Genomic DNA, 21385 nt, shown 5'->3' on the forward strand with positions numbered 1-21385 from the left:
TAAAACATGGTTTCTAAGGGAAAATGGATGTTAGGTTTCAAACAACCAGTTTCAAATTAATTTACTCCTACCTATAAATTAGAATATATTAACTCACTGTACTAGTAAGATTCAAAAGATCAACTAGTTAATTTAAGGACATATTGAAAATTTACAGCGGTTGAGTATAAGGACTGCTATACAAATACTTGGGGGAAATGAACTGAAAACACCAAGAAAAAGGTAGCACCAGAATCTTCAAAAAAATCCTGTATCTCAATTGAAATCAGTGTTGCCGAAATTCCAGTTCTGCCATCAGGTCAGGATGAAGAGATGGGGGCATGTACAAAAGCTTGAAAGAATATGTATGTTCCTTCCCCATAGATCAAGTAAATATGCAACCTCCAAGACTCATTGAAAAATTGCAGATTTAGAGAACAATATTTAAAATTCAGGATATACAAACCAAGAGGTAAAATATATGGAAACTTGGTTTATAATTAGGCCACAGGTAATAAAAATAACCAAAGAGAATCTTTTATACACAAAGGTCTAGAAAAAGGGTGATAGGGCAAATACAAATTATTTTGCTGATTAAATATTTAGTTTAATAATTGAAACACAGTCTGAGTTAGAAGGATCTCAGGGGTCATCCAGTCCAATGCTTATGTGAATAAGATTATCCTCTTAAGCCTGACAAGCCAACTGACAAATCAACCCATATTACCATGAAAACCTCTAATTATTATTTCTTTTATATTTATATATTTACTAATAATACATTACATTATTATAGATTATATATATTTATGTATCACTTTATTATATTTCTTCTTTTAAAAAATAACTCTTACCTTCTGTCTTAAAGTGAATAGTAAGTATTAGTTCTAAGGCAGAAAAGCAGTAAGGGCTAGATGATCGGGGTCAAGTGACTTATCCATGGTCACAAAGCCAGGAAGCATCTGAGGTCACATTTGAACTCAGAACCTCCTAAATCCCAGTCTGGCTCTCTATCCACTGAGCCATCCAGCTGCTCTCAACCCATTACCTTTCAAGACAACCCATTCATTCCACTGGTAGAAACTCAACTCTTGAGTCAGAAGTTTTCTCTGACAATAGCTAAAAGTGTTTTGCTTCAATTTCTATACTGTGATCTTAGTTCTTTCCTTTAGGGCCAAACATAAAAAAGTCTAATTCTTCCCAAAGATAACCCTTCAAATACTTTAATATAGCTACCACAGCGTCTTTTTCCCATTCCTTTAATGGAACTTCAAGTGGAATAGTCTTTAGTCTCTGAAGACTAAGCCTTTGAGTCTTCTCATCATTTTGGCTGCACTTTTATAGATAAGCACATATTTGCCTATCTGTCTGACGTTAAACACTATATTTCCAGATGGAGTCTAAGAACAGGAGAAATTCTCTCTTCATTTAGACACATCTTTCTTATTAATTCATCCTAGTATTCTTATATGTTATGTCACTTTGAAGTTTATTTTTTCATAGAACTGATGTCTAATCAGATCTCTCTCATTCTGTACTGGTTGATTTGGGGAACCAAAGTATGGAATTTGTTGTTCACACCAATTAAAACTCATTTATTTATTTAACTCAGAACATTGTAGCAGAAAAATTTCTTTGTGTCTTTCACAGATTCAACAAACATGCTATCTGTGGTTAAGGGTCAAGGCAGATTTCTAGAGTTCTTGGGACTAAAAAAGTCTGCCTCCTGTAGGCATTTGAGCATTATAACAACTCTAGGTCTAGTCATTCATTCTATACCTCCACAACTCAAACACAGCATGAAAAGATATCACATAATTTCAAAGTTAGTGGACTAATTTGCACATGTTATAAAAAAAAAATAGGATGCTGACACATTACAATTAAGAAATGAACTTAAATTTTTTTTCTTCTACAAGTGTGACAGAAATTACATGACGGCTCTTGTTTGGTGGCCCCTGTAATAGATAACATTCAATTTAAAAATAGGCTGCAGTGAAAAGTACTATCTGTGGTCATGGAAAATAATCTTCAATGCACACACACAAAAAACACAGGCGACACCCCCTCTACCGCCCACCTTTGCATTTCAACTTAATAAACTATCTGTTAACTATATCTTTTTTTCTCCTCAAATGGTCATGACCTAGCTATCTATGACACCCTAATTCATTGCTGTGATAAGTGAAAAGTAGAGATCATTAGAATTTTGTTGTATTGTACAAACAGAAGCCTGAAGGGCTTGAATTTTAACTCTACTATCAATGTCAATAATGATCAAAAATAATTTGATACGTAATATAATAATCAAGCTGTTTTAAAATTTTGTCTGTGAGGGAGGATCAGTGGAATAGACTTGGGGTAAGTGGCCTTAGCAAGACAATTTTGATAAACCTAAAGAGCCCTGCTTTTGGGACAAAAATCCACTATATGACAAGAACTGCTGGGAAAATTGGAAAACAATATGGGAGAGATTAGTTTTAGATCAACATCTCATACCCTACACCAAGATAAACTCTGAATAGGTGAGTGACTTAAATATAAAGAATATAAAGAGGGAAACCATAAGCAAATTAGGTGAACACAGATTGGTATATTTGTCAGATCTTTGGGAAAAGATTAAGACAAGCAAGCATTGGAAAAAATTACAAAATGTACAATAAATAATTTTGATTACATTAAATTAAAAAGGCTTTGTACAAACAAAACCAATGCAACCAAAATTAGAAGGGAAGCAACAAATTGGGAAAAAATCTTTATAACAAAAACCTCAATGGCCTAATTGCTCAATTTATTTTTAATATTTTCCCATACTTACATGTTTCATGTTCTTTCCCTCTCCCCAAACCCCTGTAACCCCCTTAGCTGACGCACAATTCCACTGGGTTTTACATGTATCATTGATCAAGACCTAATTCCATATTATTGATAGTTGGACTAGAGTTATCATTTAGTGTCTACATCTCCATTAATATCCCCATGTGTTCAAGCAGTTGTTTATCCTCTGTGTTTCTCCTCCCACAGTTCTTCCTCTGAATGTGGCTAGTTTTCTTTCTCTAAGTCCCTCAGCCTTGCTCTGGATTCTTGCATTGCTGCTAGTAGAAGTCCATTATGTTCGATTGCACCACAGTGTATCAGTCTCTGTGTACAATGTTCTCCTGGTTCTGCTCCTCTCACTCTGCATCAATTCCTGGAGGTTCCAGTTCACATGGAATTCCTCCAGTTCTTTATTCCTTTAAGCACAATAGTATTCCATCACCAACAGATACCACAATTTGTTCAGCCATTCTCCAGTCGAAGGACATTCTCTCATTTTCCAATTTTTTGCCACCACAAAGAGCTCAGCTATAAATATTTTTGTACAAGTCTTTTTCCTTATGATCTCTTTGGGGTATAAACCAAGCAGTGCTATGGCTAGATCAAAATGCAGATAAGTCTTTTAAAGCCCTTTAGGAATAGTTCCAAATTGCCATCCAGAATGGTTGGATCCAATTGCTTAAATTTATAAGAAGCAATTGTACAACAACAACAACAAAAAAAAACAAAACAAACAAACAAAAAAAACAATTCCCCAACTGATAAATGGGCAAGGGATATAAATAAGTAATTTTCAGATAAAGAAATCAAAAGTATCAATAAGCACATGAAAAAAGTGCTCTAAATCTCTAAATGCAAATCAAAACACTGAGGTACCACCTCACATCTAGCAGATTGGCTGAAATGACAGCAAAGTAAAGTAATAAATGTTTGAGGGGATGTGGCAAAATTGGGACATTAATGCATTGCTGGTGGAGTTGTGAATTGATCCAACCATTCTGGATGGCAATTTAGAACTATGCCCAAAGAGTGCTAAAAAGACTGCCTGCCCTTTGATCCATCCATACCACTGCTGGGTTTATATCCCAAAGAGATCATAAGGAAAAAGACTTGTACAAAAATATTCATAGTTGCTCTCTTTGTGATGGAAAAAAACTGGAAAACAAGGGTATGCCCTTCGATTGGGGAATGGCTGAACAAATTGTGGTATCTGTTGGTGATGGAATACTATTGTGCTCAAAGGAATAATGAACTGTAGGAATTCCATGTGAACTGGAACCTCCAGGAATTGATGCAGAGTGAAAGGAGCAGAACCAGGAGAACATTATACACAGAGATGGATACACTGTGGTAAAATCGAATGTAATGGACTTCTCTACTAGCAGCAATGCAATGATCAAGGGCAATGAGGGATCTATGAGAAAGAATGCTACCTATATTCAGAGGAAGAACTGTGGGAGTAGAAACACAGAAGGAAAACAACTGCCTGAGGGAGAATGGGGATATAATTAGGGATACTGACTCAAAACGAGCACCCTGGCGCAAATATCAGTAATATGGAAATAGATCTTGATCAATGATACATGTAAAACCCAGTGGAATTGTGCGCCAGCTATGGGAAGGGATGGGAAGAGAGGAGGGATAGAACATGAATCCTATAACCATGGGGAAACGCCCTAAATTAATTAATTAAATGAAAGCTCAAAGCCTAAAACAAACAAATAAATAAATAAATGGAATTTCATCTGGTTTCAGTGAAATCCCTAAATTAATGGATCTCGAACTATATTAAACTTCTAGGCCAATGGTAAAAGCAATAATTTTGGTTGTAAGGAAAGAAAGATTTTGTTAACGTAATGCCACACCTTTCAATCAATAGTAGCCATCAGGCAACCAAATGGCAACTCCAGAGATTGGACTACGGATGGGTATATTCAATGACAATTCAAACTGATTATCCTGGATTTCATCATTTAAGGGTTTTAAGAACCACCATCTTAATGATTACAGTATTCCATTTGTTTATCAAGAATCATCAATTTCCTTTTGCGATGAACAAACAATAAGAAATTCTATAGACCAAACATCTTACTAAGCAATGAAGTCACAAGAGAGGGGAAAAAAAAATTATTTGCATCATTAAAAAGATACTTAAAATCTTGATCCAAGAAATGTTTTTTAGTATTTCTACCATTCCATCTAAATAATTTTCTTTCTGGAAAGTGATGCAAGAAGAAAAAAAAGTAATGCAAGAAGAAATGGGCCAATTGAAAATGGTATAGTCTTTGTTGTCTGTTTTTGTGATTCCTCTTTGAACATAAAAATCTTTTATAAACATTCCAAGAATCTCACGGAGACTTCAAGGGGCTTAATTTCTGCTTAGGAGACTATGACATATATAAAGATCAGTAAAATAAAAAATAATCTGTGATCATTAGTAAAGGAGAAATACTCTAGAAAAATATGAGTAAAGAATGGAGACAAACCAAGGAATGGTTCACAGATGAGAACCTGAGTTTTACCTCAAGGGAAAATAATAAGTCTGAAACAAAGGAAAGAACCAATTCCAGGAACTCAGGAACAGCCTGTGCAAATGCATGGAAACAAAAATGGATCAGGGAAAAAAGCTAGTAAACATTTAGTTGGAAAAAAATCTAAGAAGAGTAATTTCTTGAGAGGTAGGTGGAGATCATATAAATGGAAGACACTGTGCCACATACCACAAAGTAATGCTGTTGAGATCAAAGGAGATAATATTTATAAAAATGTATCATGTAAGTTGCTACAATAAGATAGAAGCTATTACTGTCTCATTGTGACATATCAAGTTTTTCTAATAAGTCCTAAATCTACTGCATTATTTTGAAAATTTAAGTTTAGATTTTGAAATCTAGGATTGCACAGCCTAAAAGCTAAGACTTTTTTTTTTTTAACCCATAACTTCTGTGTATTAACTTATAGGTGGAAGAGTGGTAAGGGTAGGCAATGGGGGTCAAGTGACTTGCCCAGGGTCACACAGCTGGGAAGTGTCTGAGGCCGGATTTGAACCTAGGACCTCCTGTCTCTAGGCCTGGCTCTCAATCCACTGAGCTACCCAGCTGCCCCTAAAGCTAAGATTTTAATACAAATCTTTTAGTTGCTAATTCTAGCACTTCACTATGCCAATGCTTTCTAAAATCTTAAGTTTACTAACCTCATATCCAACCCCTAAATATGTAATAACGTGGAAGGCTCTAAATATCCAAAATCTCTACCTAGAATCTTAATAGAATTCCTGAGAATCACCTGTAAGCCTGAATAGCCCCAAAATTTTGGGGAATAAGCTTAATAAAGAGACTTAGTAAAGTCTTAAGGCTTTAATAATGACTTAACAGAATGTATATTCCTGATAGTCCCTGACCTGATACTACTATTATATTTCAATCCTATCTAGTAAATCATCAGTAGTTTTGAATGTTCGTGTTACTTCAACATATTAACAAATCAAAATTGACTTTAATATCAATATAAGCTGCCTCATATGGAAGTTTTTTTCCCCCCTTAACCCTTACTTTCTTTCTTAGAATTGATGCTAAATATCAATTCCAAGGCAGAAGAGTGGGTAAAGGCTATGCAATTGGTGTTAAGTGACTTACTTGCCCAGGGCCACACAGCTAGAAGTGTCTGAGGCCACATTTAAACTCAGATTCTCCTGACTCCATGCCTTGCACTCTATCCACTGTGTGATATAGCTGCCCCAGAAGAGTTCTGATCTACATTTTCCCAGAGGGTGACCATACCTGTCAGATGATGTTGGGCTAACACCAATAGGAGCTTCTACTGGTTTCTCTGCTGGTTTCTCTTCCTTAGGAGCACTAGTAGGTGTAGGTTCACAAGCTGCTGCAGCTGGTGTTGGAGTGACAGATGTAGGTGTGGGGGTGGGAGCCAAGGCAGGGGAAGGAGTTGGGGCTTGAGCCACAGACGCTGCTGTAGATGAACTAACAGTAGAAGTGGTAGCAGGAATTGATTGTTGAGTTGTAGCTGGTGATGGTGCTGATGTGGCTGCTGCTTTGGGCTAAATGGATAAAAACAAAATCAAATCTTAAGACAGAAATATTATACTATTTTTTCTCCATTACACTATATTGTTCCAAAACCTACCACTTTACTTCAAAAACATTACAAAATAACTTCCAGAATGCTTTAAACTTTATTCTTAACATCAGTTTTAGTTCAATAGTATAGGTGAAGTCTCAAACATTCTACTTATTTCATTCAAGAATGACAAACATACAAAGAGAATACACATACAATAACTCAAACTGAATTGCATTGATTTTTCCACATCTGTATAGTCATTTAAAGTCAAATTAAATTGCTGCTTTAAATTGTATGGCATATGCTTCTAAAAACAAAACCTACATTACCTGATTTAAAGATATTAAGGTTATATCAAACAAGAGTTTTTGTAGGGAATAAATTTAACTTGACTTATATCATACATATTTAAATTATATGCACCCAACTTATAATCAAGAATTAAGCACCTCCAAGCCTGGTATTTCATTAGCAATAGGAAACCATTGTGAAAACTCTCCTTCCTTCAAATGGAATATAATCTCTGAAGCTTCCACTGTTTAGAGTTGAATTGAGCTACTGAGGGGTTAAAGCATCTTGTTCATGTTTGGTAACTAACTAGATACTAGAACAAGACTTTGAGACTAGGTCTTCTAATGCCAAGCCACCATTTTAAAATCTGAACATATCAACAAATACTAATTTACACACTTGCTAATTATCCTATTATTGCTGTTTCAGGACAAAAACACTAATACCTACCACAAATAGCAGGTTTTACATATTCCTTTTTATGTGTAGTTTGGAATATATATTTAATTCAATAATTTGCAGTCTCATGATTTCATCGGTATGGGTGTTCCCTCTATCTTTCCTTGCCTTCCCAAACTCTGGAATAATTTCATGATCTTCACTAGATGTTTAGTCCTAGCCTGAATAGACTTGCCATAGCTAAACTTCAATGTCACAATCTCCAAAAATGAAAGCTGATTCTGTACCATGATGAGGAATGGGTTGGTGATAGTTACCTAACAAATGTTCCATTAAGAACAAATTTACAGTTGACTTATCAAGATAAAGGTCTCAAAAAATCATGCTCAAAATATAAAGTACCATTTTTCTCAGTTAAATAGCATTTTTCTGATATGGAAATCAGAAGGTATCATGGAGATTGGGGAAAGGAACAAAACAAACACACAAAGTTCTATCCTACAGTAAAGACTAGGACCAGGACCAGCACTCAAGGTTCTAGATATTTAAATGAGGTAGAAGCAATACTTTTTTAAACTCTTACCTTCTGTCTTAGAATTAAGTATGTATTCCAAGGCAGAAGAGCAGTAAGGGTTAGACAACTGGGATTAAGTGACTTGCCCAGGGACACAGAGCTAGAAAGTGCCTGAGGCCAGACCTGAATCCATCCCAACTTTAGGCCTGGCTCTTTATCCTCTGAGACAGCTAGCTGCCTTTAGAAGGAAAATAAAGTCAGTAGTTTAAGGACAGAAAAGGGCATTAGAAACATCTTTTACATCTGGTAAGCAATATATTAACCAGGAGAAAACAAAGCTGCTTTGACTTTAATCCACCTGGTGAACAAAGAGTTGACTCTATGTATACCATCTCTCGTCTTCAACTATATTGGACATTTATGGAAAAATAATATTTATATGATCTTTCATTTCCCACCTCTGTGCCTTTGAACAGATTGTTTCCAATGCTTACAATGTTTTTCTCTCTTCAACTCCCTCTCAAATCCATATTAGCTTTCTCTAGGAGGTACCAGCTGCCCTAGAAAGTCTTTAACTACATATATAAATATATGTATCCCTCCTCTCCCTCTCCCAGGGCTTTCCAAATAAATTTCTATGTATTCTACATAAATTTTATGTGGATTTAATTGTATAAACATTGTGGCCCATCCCCCAACAGAATATAAATAGCTTTAGAGTGGGCCCTATTTTTTTTTCTTTGTATCCCTAGCACCTGACTGATACCAGATGCTCAAATGCTTACTGAATTGAGCTTCTTGTGGAAACTTCCACATAACTGTCTAACACAGTAACTTTACACATAATGAAATATTAATACAGTAAAATCTTGACTATTCCTAGAGTCCTTCTGAACTATTAGTTGTACTAAAAAAGCAGGGAGGTCCTTCCTTGAAGTACTACAATTTCAAATTTAATCAAACTGAATAGAAATCTTCCTAAAACTCATTTCACATATCATTGTATTCTTAGAGTATAATATACATAAATTAACCATTTCTTGACACTCTGCTTAAGTATTGTGCACATCAATTCTACTACGTAATACAAAAGTTTGCTTCTGCATTAAATTATTATCTAGTTCTTCCATGTGTAATAGTAGAGAAATGATACTATCATAGATTTCTAGCTGGAAGGTATCCTAGATTACATAGATCTAAAACTGTTAAGTGACCCCAGAGGCATCCATCCAGGCCAATCCTCTCATTTTATAGATAAGGAACATGCAAATCCCCCAAACATTTGAATTACCCAAAATATCACAGTGGCAAAAGTGGGATATGGACCTATATCTTCACTTCAAATCCTTTGCTCTTTTCCTTGTATACTGTTTACTCCAGTTCTGGAATAAGAAGAGGTTGCTCATGGGCTGCCTGTGACATATACTAGCTGTGTGACTACAAGCTAATTACTTACCATTTTAATGTTTTAAGACTATGAGTGACAGATGAGTTGGCAATCTGAATTAGTAGAAGTAGAATTCTCCTTTAAATCACAGATCCAACTCTCCCACACTCATCCAAATCTCTTTTCTTGAGCCCCCATTTTCCTGCTGCTGTCAACTCCTTTCTCTTCCAACTGGCTGTTTTGAAAACCATGACTTTTAGACTTTAGTGTAAACTAAGAGTAAAAAGTATCTTCTCTTTTAAGCAAACTAAGATATCATTGAGCAATTTTTGTTTTTATTTTGCTATGTATCTGGATATTAATAGGGTTTTAATGTTGATTTCACAGTTTGGAGCTGTTATACATATGAGGAAGTTGCAGATAACTGATTTCCAAACAAATGAGGTATTATATTGTAGTACAACACAAAATGGTAGAGAAAACACAATCATTTACTACTAGTGCTAGTAGTACTATTAGTACTACATGATAATGTTATGATGGCAAGAACTGTATCTTATTTAAACTTTGTATTTCTCCAAGTGGCCTAGTATTGCACTTTACACATAGCCTGGTTTAAAAAAAAAAATCTTTCTGGAAATGAATACAGTAATTTTCATCTTTATTCATCAGTTATGGCATGCCACAAAGCATATTCTTTTTTCTTAAAACTTAACAGTATTCATGGTTATGTACACAAAGACAACAAAATTCATTACAATAATACTGAATTAGATCCTTAATTATGAACTACAAATGTTACACTATACTCAAACTGATGCCACTTTCTAGTACAAGTATGCAAAGATAAAATTTACAATTTTAGCTCTGCTATATACCCTGCAAAACAAATTTAATTTTAGCCCATTTCTTCTCCTTACATAATAAAATTTTTTACCCCAAGACCTCCATCAATCTTTTTGCTCCCTAATTTGCTATTGCTTTGGAGATACCTATTTTCTTAGAATAAAGAATACGAACACTACTTTCACACAAGTCCCACTTTTCTGTTGTTCATTCTTAAGAAAGGAAATATTTGAATCTCTTTATTTTGTGGAATTTTTAAAATGACTGTATTTTTTACTTTACGTTAACTGCTTTAAATAATAAATATCTAGTGTAAGACTAAGCCTCATTATTAATTATTTTGCTACTACTTTTCTTATTACCATTTCTGGTATAATTTGTTTTGCATTATTCTAGAAAACATGGGGGTTTTTTGTCTTTTAGAATTAGTGAGATAATTTAATATGATTTAAGATGACTCTTTAATGTGGCCTGTTAATTTCTAAATAAGGAACATCTGTCTCAATTTTAATAAGCTTACCCTTTCATGGCTATACAGCAAAGTCCTCTACTTCAGCAAAATCCATGACCTCAGAAGACTTGCCAAGGCAGTACACTAACTGTAAATATGTAAAATCATTAACTGTATTATTATTGTGTTGTAAATTGTAATAATCTGTGACACATCTATGGCTTTATTAATTGTGTTCACTTAAATTGAATGATTTAGGTTGATTTGACTGAAAAGATTTAGGTTGATTTTATACACATATGTGGCATACTCACACACAAAATAATAGGTCAAAACTTACTTTTGTCACCATAACCACCACAAAGTTCTTCTCATCAATTTTGTATTCTTTGAGAGCAGTATCATCGTTGAGGATTTTGCCTAGTGGATTAAAAGAAATTCACTGAAATAAACGAGAATTGTGCCTTAGTGTCTTGTCTTAAAAGCTGACTAAGCAGGTTAGCCCACATGAGTAAAGAGGCATATTCAATGCAAGCATAATTGTTTGAAAGGTCCCCAATGATACCCAACAACTTCAAACACTTAAACTATCTTTAGGGTGGAATGGAGTGCAGAATGCAGAGGAAATCCAAATAGCATTTAATATCTCATTTAAGAAAACATAGAAGGAAATTGGCATTTGTTTTATAAAGAACTGTTCTGTATGTAACAACAGTCTTACTTCCGCTACCTGAGAATAAGCAACAGTCATTTATTCTCTAAATAAATCTGAAAAAGTGCACTTCAACAAATGCCATTATCCAGCCTGGTCAGCTATAATAAGTCAAACTATAACGGAGAAAGAAGGGAACCATCTAAATATATGACATTTAGTTGAACTAGCTCATTTTTATAGTTTTATGAGGCCCAGACAAGTTAACTGACTTGTTCAAGGTCACACTGTTACTTAGGGGCAGACCTGAGATTAAAATTCGCAGAGAAGAGGATGGGAAGAGAAAGAAGCAATTATTACCTCCACTTTACAAAAGAGGAAACTGAAACAAACAAAGGCTAACTGTCTTGCTCAGGGTCACATAGCATCTGAGTTTCAGAGGCTGGATTAGAACTTGGATCTTCGGACTCTAGGCCTAGCATTCTATCAACTATACCACCAGCTATCCCAAAGTGTCCCTTAATCAAAGCCTTGTTTCTATCTTAAAGGTTCTCAACTTCTTCTATCACGAACTAAAAACATAGACATGGAAGAAACTACCCAATAATTTCTAACTTTTTATGTAAACTGTAGTACAAACTTTTATAAACTCTCTTTCACACAAGCAAAACCATAAATATGGCATTAATAAATACTGTAAGACCCATAATCTTCAAAGAATTGACTTAATTTATGCAATTTGGACAAGACTCCAAACTCAAAAGTCCCAGCAAATGGTGTGTCAAGCAAAATGGTCTTGGCTAAAACTAATCTATGGACTATTTTTTTATCTTATCACATTTAAAATCATTGGGAACACATTGGCCCTACGAAACATATTCCAACTTTAATATTAAAGTGAATTGGATTCTTTGTATTTCACTGATTATTAGATGTAATTTCTCTGTGCAGACATAATTACCATGTCAGGACAAATATATTTGGCTTTTTTCATGTGGCTATATCCTTAACACTTATCATCTATATCCTAGTAGGCTCTTGATTTACGACAGTGATTCTCAAAGTGGACGCTACCGCCCCCTGGTGGGTGCTGTGGTGATCCAGGGAGGCGGTGATGGCCACAGGTGCATTTATCTTTCCTATTAATTGCTATTAAAATTTTTAAAAATTTAATTTCCAGGGGGCTAAGTAATATTTTTTCTGGGAAGGAGGCGGTAGGCCAACAATGTTTGGGAACCACTGATTTACACTCCTGAATTCCATACCAGAAATTGTGAATGATCAATACTTCTAAGGTATCTAGATCTGAATTTACCCAAATGTCCTCCCTTTCACACAAAATATGGCATTTTATTTTAAACAAAACCTTAACAAGAAGGTGAAAAACTAAACAGTTTGAATGAAAAATGCTTACTACAGAGTCTGGTTATTTGAGGGGAACATCAATTACTGGCAAAAACCAAAAGATATTTTCAAGTAAAATTTGGGGAGAATAAAATACAAGAACACTTCATTAGAGACATTATGTTACAGAATGTGGAATTTGGAGACTGAGGATCTGAATCTCAACTCTGCTACCTGTGGGGCCTTAGGGCAAGCCAGTTAACCTCTCTTGGTTTAGAGCTGTGGTGGTGAACCTATGACACACATACCAAAGGGAGCACTCATATAGTCTTCTCTGTGGGCAGGCTCAGCATTGCCCAGCAGAGTTTGCTACTAGAAAGCCAGAGGGATATGGGGCGAGGCTGTTCCCCTCCTCCACTCCACGGGAGCCTTTTCATGTCACCTACCCCTCTAAAAGGTTTGCCATCACTAGCCTAGAGTTTCCTTCCCTATAAAATGAGTTAAACTAAGTACTTCCCTCTCCTAAATCTATGATTATATAACCCAGCAAATGTTAGTACCTATGAGGTACAAAGCACTGTAAGAAGTTTCTATTAAAGCAAATTTTAATTTAAATTACTAAAACTTGAACAGCAGGTCAAATTAAAAACCATTTATATACACTTCTGATTCACACTGTACCCTGCTATTAATGTAGTAGCCAGAAAAATGGACTGAGGAAGTTTAGCTTTTTTAATCCCAACTCTACCAAAAACAAACAAACAAACAAACAAACAAACAAACAAACACACCAGAATCCAGGATATCCAGATTCCAACTCTGTCATTAACTTATTCTGTTATGCAAAGGCACAATTACCACATCAGGATAGGTTAATTTTGTCTTCCTTCATGCAGCGGTTTCCTTAACCCTTGCCACCCACACTCCAATAGTATGCTCTTAGATCACAAGGGACACCAAGTAGGAAAATGTGCATATGTTTAATGAAACCCATCATCACATCTGAGAAAAAAACAACCCAAAGTGAACACCTAAATAGAAGAAACTCAGTATCTCATGTTATTTATTAAAATATTATAACTATTTTAAGGCAATTGGAAACCAAAAAGTTATTTTATGAATTAAAAAAAAAACATTCATTTGAGAAGGGTGCATGGGCATCACTAGACTCCTAAAATAGGCCATGACACACACAAAAAACTCTGATCTATACAGGAAGGATAACTTCAGTGATGATGAGAACATTTCAGTGGGCAGATCAAAACCAACACCTTCATCTCATTTTATCTTGTCCATGTCCCATAAAACCTCTATAAAGAATCTGACCAATGTGCTGGTGGCATCCTCTATGGGATTTTAAATGTTGTTTTTAATTTAAAACACTTTAATGATATCAGAATAACCCATAGTAGTACAGTACAGTATAGAGAGTGCTAGATTTGAAATCAAAGATCCTGAGAGTTCAAAACTTAAGCTATATCATTTACTATTTTGTAACCTTGGGCTACTCACAACTTCTCTGGGTCTAGATTGTCTTACCTATAAAATGATGAAGCTCAACAAGATTTTGTAACTACAGAATCTCAGAGATGGAAGAGGACCTATAAATAAATCAGTCATAATTCATACTCAATGTTATTCTTTGAATAATATTCATGTGATCTTTGTCCAAAAAATTCTGTAATTTCATAGACTGATTTTTATAATTATTTCCTACAATGATATGGCTATTTTGGAGGACACAAGTTGAAACAATGCAACCAAATTAAAGACTCCTATGACACAAGATTGGAGGCAAATGTTGGTAGAAATCCTTAAAGATAAAAATGTTGGTTTCAGAAAAGAACATCCTATCATCAGAGCATAAAAGCAACATCTAACTGAAAAGCAGTACTATCTATTCTAACTTTCTGACTTTATACTTTTAAGAAAGACAATCCAAGGCCCTAAAAAAATTGTATTATACTTGCTTGCTTTGGATTAATAAAGATAAAATTGGTTTTTGAAAAAAGTTCCAAAAATCATATTTTCTATAAAAATAATGAACAAATTTCAAAGCAAATTTCATACAAACTTGTTCTTCTTGTAAACTTTAGCCAATATGTAATAATAACAATTTAGGGCTTTCCGAGGTGTATGTGTGTGTTTTAAGTAAGCAATCTATCGACAAAATAAATTTCTTTTTTGCATGAAATCACTTTCTTCTGTTATTTTCTATAAAGAACAATTACAAAACATGAGTAACTTTAAAGAATTAGAATAATTCTTTTATAGAAAAGGATAATTCTTCACATATAAAATGAAAGAGTTGGCCTAGAAGAACTTTAAGGTCCTTTCCAGGAGAATCTATAATCTGGAAAACAATGGGGCCAAACTCTATGAAGTTTTAAGATCCTTTCTAGCTCTTACCATTCTGTCTTTTTTCTTCAATTATTTTATAATAAAAAATGCCTCAACAAAAAATATATTAAAATCTTAAAGATCATTTACATCTTTTATTTGCCTCTTTCATTTATAATTTGATTTAGCATTTGTTTTTTTTTTTAAAGCAATTCAATAAAAATAGGATTTTATTATATTCTTATTTCTGGAATAAAAGTTAAAAGAAATGAAATGAAAGTCATAGACTTTATTGCTTCCTGATAGTTTGGTTAAGATGATTTTAGGAATACAAAGTTGAAACAGATGGCTAAAAAACCCCTAAATTTTAGCCATACTGTTTCAGTCATATAAAACCAAAAGTAACTGAAAGTTGGCCATTATACTCTCCCAAATAACAGAGGCCTAGAAATATAGTTTTAATAAGGTAAAAGAAGAATTAAATCAAATTTATCTTCCTATTCTATTACCCTCATTATTGACTATTTCTTTAGTCAAGTTGTAGGGCCCTGTACTCCCTGTACTTCCAAGCTACAAAAATGAGAATATGAGAACTTTATTTTGCATATAATCACAGAAACTAAGAGAAGATCTTCAGAAAGGTATCTGACCTAACTCAAAGCTAAATAAGAATCACCTTATATAACATAACCAATGAAATAAAGATAAGCTGAAGGACTGGTGATTTGAAGAAGTCTGAGGGGTACGGGAGATGACACAAAATAGTTGTCTTTTGAAGAGCTCTCATATACAAATGGGATTACGTTTACTCTGCTTGGGATCAAAGACAGAGCTAGCAATAATGGATAAAACTCTTCCTGTTAGTGTTTTCTAAAAGTAGAGTGAACTGCCTCACAGAGTCCAACCTCACTAAAGGCTTTAAAAAAAACGATGCCTAAACACCCAATTGTTGAATGTACTTCTTACTTCTTATTCAGAAGTTTACGCCAAATGGCCTTTTGGGGTGCCTAAGAACTTTTTAAACAAATTAGCATATATACCGTCTCAAGTTAAAAAGAGGAAAAAAGATTATTTAATTCAAGCTATGTATTTATAAGATCTATAAATGAAATATCCTTATAACTATTATTTTCATATAAAAGAAGTAAAAAAAAAAACTGCCCCCCCCCAACAGAAATTCAGAATATGGGATTCAAGTCTATAAAAAATCCAATAAGGGCACTGATGAAATGAATGACCTGTGCAGACAATCTTGGGAGAACCCAAGTAATGAGTGAGACCAAATAAAGCTTGAAAAGAGTATCTGGAAAATAGTTTTTTTTTTAAAAAAATGTTCTGTAGCATGCCTTATTATTTCAAAAAAGTATAGGTTAAGGAGGCAGGTAGGTAGCTTACTGAATTGAGAGTCAAGCCTAGAGATGGGAGGTCCTGACCTCAATTGTTTTCTAGCTTTGTGACCCTGATAGAGTCATTTAACCCCTCATTGCATAGCCCTTACTGCTCTTCTGCCTTGGAACCAATGCATAGTATAGATTCTTAGAAGCTAAGGGAGGAAGGAAAGGTATTGTCTAGAACTGGCAATAAATTCATAGAAGATAAAGATTATAATTGGTTATTAGGAAAAAAGCTAAGCATGTCTAAAATGGAAAAATGCCTTAAAAATTTTACCTAATATTTACATAACCCTTTAAGGTAAAACTAATGCCAATTTATTTTTTTAGTAGCCTTTAAAGCTACTGAAATACCTGAAATAAAACTCCATTTTTATTTTTAAAATATTCTTGGTTCCACATTTTATTTTAAATTAACAAGATTCCATATCTATGATCTTAGTGAAAGTTTTGTCTTCAATACTATAAAGCTATTGGGAGTATTATTACTTGGATGTCAATACATACTTCTTTCAAATACATTCAAAAGCAACCAACAAATTTTAGAGTAGCATTCAGGGTATAAACACCAGTTTTTAAGGGACATCCTAAATACCCAAACTTGAAACAATACAAAATCCAAGAAACTAAAAATTCAAATTCTTGGGAAAGAAAAATTGGATTGGAATTTGTCATTTCAACTTTAGAAAATAAGTATTTAAAAATTTCTATAATATTTCGAGGATGATTATCTTTAATTATAATGACTTCAGAGATCAGCAAAAGCAATCCACACTACAGAGATTGCTATAAGCTATATGCTTAATGTCAGATAAAATAGAAAAATACAGTAATGATATCTTAACCTCTAAGTTTAATAATATATAAGGTATTCATTTTGTATTGTACAGATAATTATAAAGAACAGGAAAAAGCAGAATTAGGAATATAATAAAAAATAACTAATTTATACAGTACTTTAAAGTTTCTATATTGATTTCTTCATAATCACTTTGTGAAGTAGAATCTTTTCTTCATTTTATAGCTAGTAATAGTAAGGTGTCTTGTTCACACTCACATAATCATCAAGTTTCTAAAGTAATAATCAAACCAAGTTCTCTTGACATCAAGTCCAGAACTCTATATGCAATGTGGCTGCCTCTTTGATGGTTAGTTCCAAATTAGCCACTAGCTGGGCATGTGAGATGTATAAGTTACTTAACTTTCTATGCCTATAAAACAATATCTTCCACTTGTTCCCATAGTTATTTTAGGGATACAATGTGTTATATTTTTTGAAAATTGAAGTGATTTGGGAGAAATGAAGAGAAACACATAACACATGATTTTACTGAGTCAGTGACAGAGTAGTAGGTACAATAGGGAGAATTGGCCTCAGTCAGGAACAGCTAGGTTCCAACGACCACTTCTAAAACTGTAGCATTAATTCATTACCCTATTAAATGTCTGGGTAATTCTCTTAAGAAAAAAGTGCACACTTGGGGGCAGCTGGGTAGCTCAGTGGATTGAGAGCCAGTCCTAGAGACAGGAGGTCCTAGGTTCAAATCCGGCCTCAGACACTTCCCAGCTGTGTGACCCTGGGCAAGTCACTTGACCCCCATTGCCTACCCTTACCAATCTTCTACCTATAAGTCAATACACAGAAGTTAAGGGTTTAAAATAAAAAAAAGAAAAAAAAAAGAAAAAGGTGCACAACACTTGCCAGATATTGATGGACAGAGATGACTTCTTCAGAGATAAATTTCTTACACAAATGAAAAAGCACATTTAGACTTTTAAAAAAATCGATATAGGTTATTTCTAAATATACGCCACATCTCTAAAATGAAAGTTCTTGGAAAGGAAAAAAAAAGGATTAAGTGTAACTTAAAAGGTAAATTAAATATTAAGATATAATTTTACTATCTAAGAAGGTTGGTTGACCTAGGAAGACTCTACAAGTGCTGAAGAGAAGACCTGTCTTGACAAAGGTAAGCAGGCAGGGAACTACGTATAAAATCCCACCTCATCACTAAAAGTTCGAGGCAGGGTGCCAAACAACACATTAAAGCACAATCACAGAATAGTCTTCTCTTACTGTTCTCAATTAGAATTGAGTGCACCAGAAGATAAAATGTTCAGCCAAATGAATTAAGGTAATCTGAATTTAGGTAAAGCCTGCAAAAGTTAAAATAGGCTGCTAAGTTGTTGAGTTTTTTAAAATGTCCTGGCATCTCTCATGTTTAATAAATAAGTTTTAAAAAAGAAATGCAAATATTTTTCATCTTAAAAGTTAATAATGGGATTTTCCCCAAAGGCCACAGTTGGATGCATGAAATATTTATGCAATTCACAAGTGTTTTTATAACTAGCTTGCAATCTAGTTATAAATACTATTGTTATATGGTCAGGCCAATTTTTAACTTAAAGAGTTTTATTTATTGATTTTTGTTTCCTTTTTTGGTTCTCACTCTTTCATTGTCCTAAAAAGAAAGTATAAGTTCGATTGGAGGTTCCCTTGGCAAGGAACCAGAGCAAAAAAAAAGGGAACAGAATGGAGAGGAAAAAAAAAGGGGGGGGGGAGGGAATGGATGGTTTCTGGGGTTGCATTTATCTTAATCCAACCTTCCCTTGTTTGCCATCACTTTCTCCACTGAGCTTAACGTTATACGCCCTTAATGGATTCTGAGAAAAAAATCTTTGTGTCTTCTCTACTAGAGAAAAGGAAAACGAGAAGTGGGAAATTACCTTGGGAGAGTCAAGAAATTTGGATAGTAGCCCATAGACCATCTGCGGGGCATTCCATTCTTTTGATGATACCAATTTCCAAAATTCTAAAGAGACCATCAAAATGACTAAGTGATATAAAGAGTGTCACAAAAGAAGATAGTTTTTAAAAACTGATTGCTTAAAACACTAAGATGTTGGGGACAATATTAATATGCTTTGTCATCCTTACAGTATTAAATCAGTATCTTCCAGAGTTTAGAATATAGAACAATCAGATTAAAAGACAGATGATAGAAGTGAGAAAAAAAAGGAAGTAGTAAGTAAAGCAACTCCTGATAGAAAAAGTAGTATCAAATCAAAAGGAAAGTTTCAATATGTAACTAGCAAATAACAGGAAAAGGCCATCGTCAAAGGAATTAAGAAATTCTAAAAGGTATACATTCCAAAGCTGTGCAATAATATGGGTTAGATATTATGAGAGGTGTTCCATAATTTCTAAGCGGCTCATGTAACCATCCTGGCATTAAGTATATTAATTTGTAAAAGTGTTGCTTTTGGACAACATTAAAAATTATCAATTTATATGATATAATTAATTACCTGCATAAATTAATTTTTGGCCTGCTACTGGAAAGGCATCCTTGCCCTTTTCAGATTCAATCTTCTCTTTCAGTGCCTTAACCTAGAAGGGAAAAAAAAAAACAGTTAATTTTCTTGCATCTCCCCAAATTGAGTACAGAACTTCAGTATCAGATATAAGAAACAAATATTTACTTAATTTCACTTTTTATAATGCCACAAAGGACTGAACTTTTAAAGTGATTTTTATGGAAAGTCATCTTATATTTAACAGCAGAATGTTTCCTCACCAATTTACCTGCATATTCCTACAACTTCCTAAATTAGGTCTAAAGAGCAATTCAGTTGGAATTTGATGTACAAGATTCTTCATTCTTACCCTTCATGCTTAAGCCCAAGTTAACATTGTATTTTCCCCTGAAATCTGTCAGAAAGAGAAATTCCATTTAAAATCACCCTAGACAATATAAAATGCTTAGGAATCTATCTGCCAAGACAAACACAAGAATTATACGAACACAACTACAAAACTCTTTCCACACAATTAAAACTAGATCTTAACAATTGGAAAAATATTGAGTGCTCAGGGGTAGGACGAGCTAACATAATAAAAATGATCATCCTAGACAAATTAATTAATTTATTTAGTGCCATAGCTATCAAAATACCAAAAAACTTTTTTACTGAATTAGAAAAAACTATATAACAAAGTTCATCTGGAAGAATAAAAGACCAAGCATATCAAGGGGAATAATGAAAAAAAAAAAAAAAAATGAAGGAAGGTGGCCTAGCAGTAACCAGATCTTAAACTGTACTATAAAGTGTGTTATTTAAAATCACTTGGGATATTTGGAACTACATTTCCCGTTGTCCAAAGGGTTTCCTGTTTTGGATTACGTATTCAAGGTGAGGGACGGCTTTAAATAGGGGGGAAGTGACTTTGAACTTCCTCTTTAGCTACCAGACTTGGGAAGATCTGTCAAAGAAGAAATCATAGAAACAATCAACAATTTCATTGAAGAGAATGACAATGATGAGACATCCTACCAAACTCTGGGGGATGCAGCCAAGGCAGTACTCAGGGGGAAATTTATATCCTTGAGTGCATATATTAACAAATTAAGGAGGCCAGAGATTAATGAATTGGGTATGCAACTCAAAAATTAGAAAGCGAGCAAATTAAAAACCCCCAGATGAAAACTAAATTAGAAATACTAAAAATTAAGGGAGAAATTAATAAAATTGAAAGTAAAAGAACTATTGAATTAATAAATAAGACTAGAAGCTGGTACTTTGAAAAAACAGATAAAATAGACAAAGTACTAGTCAATCTAATAAAAAAAAGGAAAGAAGAAAACCAAATTGACAGTATCAAAGATGAAAAGGGAGACCTCACCTCTAATGAAGGGGAAATTAAGGCAATCATTAAAAACTATTTCGCCCAATTATATGGCAACAAATATAACAATTTAGGAGATATGGATGAATATTTACAAAAATATAAATTGCCTAGATTAACAGCAGAAGAAATAGAATACCTAAATAATCCCATATCAGAAATAGAAATTGAACAAGCCATCAAAGAACTCCCTAAGAAAAAATCACCAGG

At 34.0% G+C, this 21385-nt stretch overlaps 1 protein-coding gene across 2 annotated transcripts in view; it reads right to left on the bottom strand.

Annotated features, from left to right (window-relative positions):
- Positions 1-21385, bottom strand: part of RAD23B (RAD23 homolog B, nucleotide excision repair protein) — a 96520-nt gene that overhangs the window by 42058 nt on the left and 33077 nt on the right. For both annotated transcript variants that reach the window (XM_044684987.1, XM_044684933.1), the window contains exons 2-4: positions 19798-19879; positions 11102-11181; positions 6576-6850 (exon numbers count right to left, since the gene is read on the bottom strand). In XM_044684987.1, the coding sequence (XP_044540922.1) occupies positions 6576-6850; positions 11102-11181; positions 19798-19879 (437 nt within the window). The remainder of the gene's footprint in view (positions 1-6575; positions 6851-11101; positions 11182-19797; positions 19880-21385) is intronic.

Source organism: Gracilinanus agilis, chromosome 1 (assembly GCF_016433145.1).
Source record: "Gracilinanus agilis isolate LMUSP501 chromosome 1, AgileGrace, whole genome shotgun sequence".
NCBI classification, from domain to species: Eukaryota; Metazoa; Chordata; class Mammalia; order Didelphimorphia; family Didelphidae; genus Gracilinanus; species Gracilinanus agilis.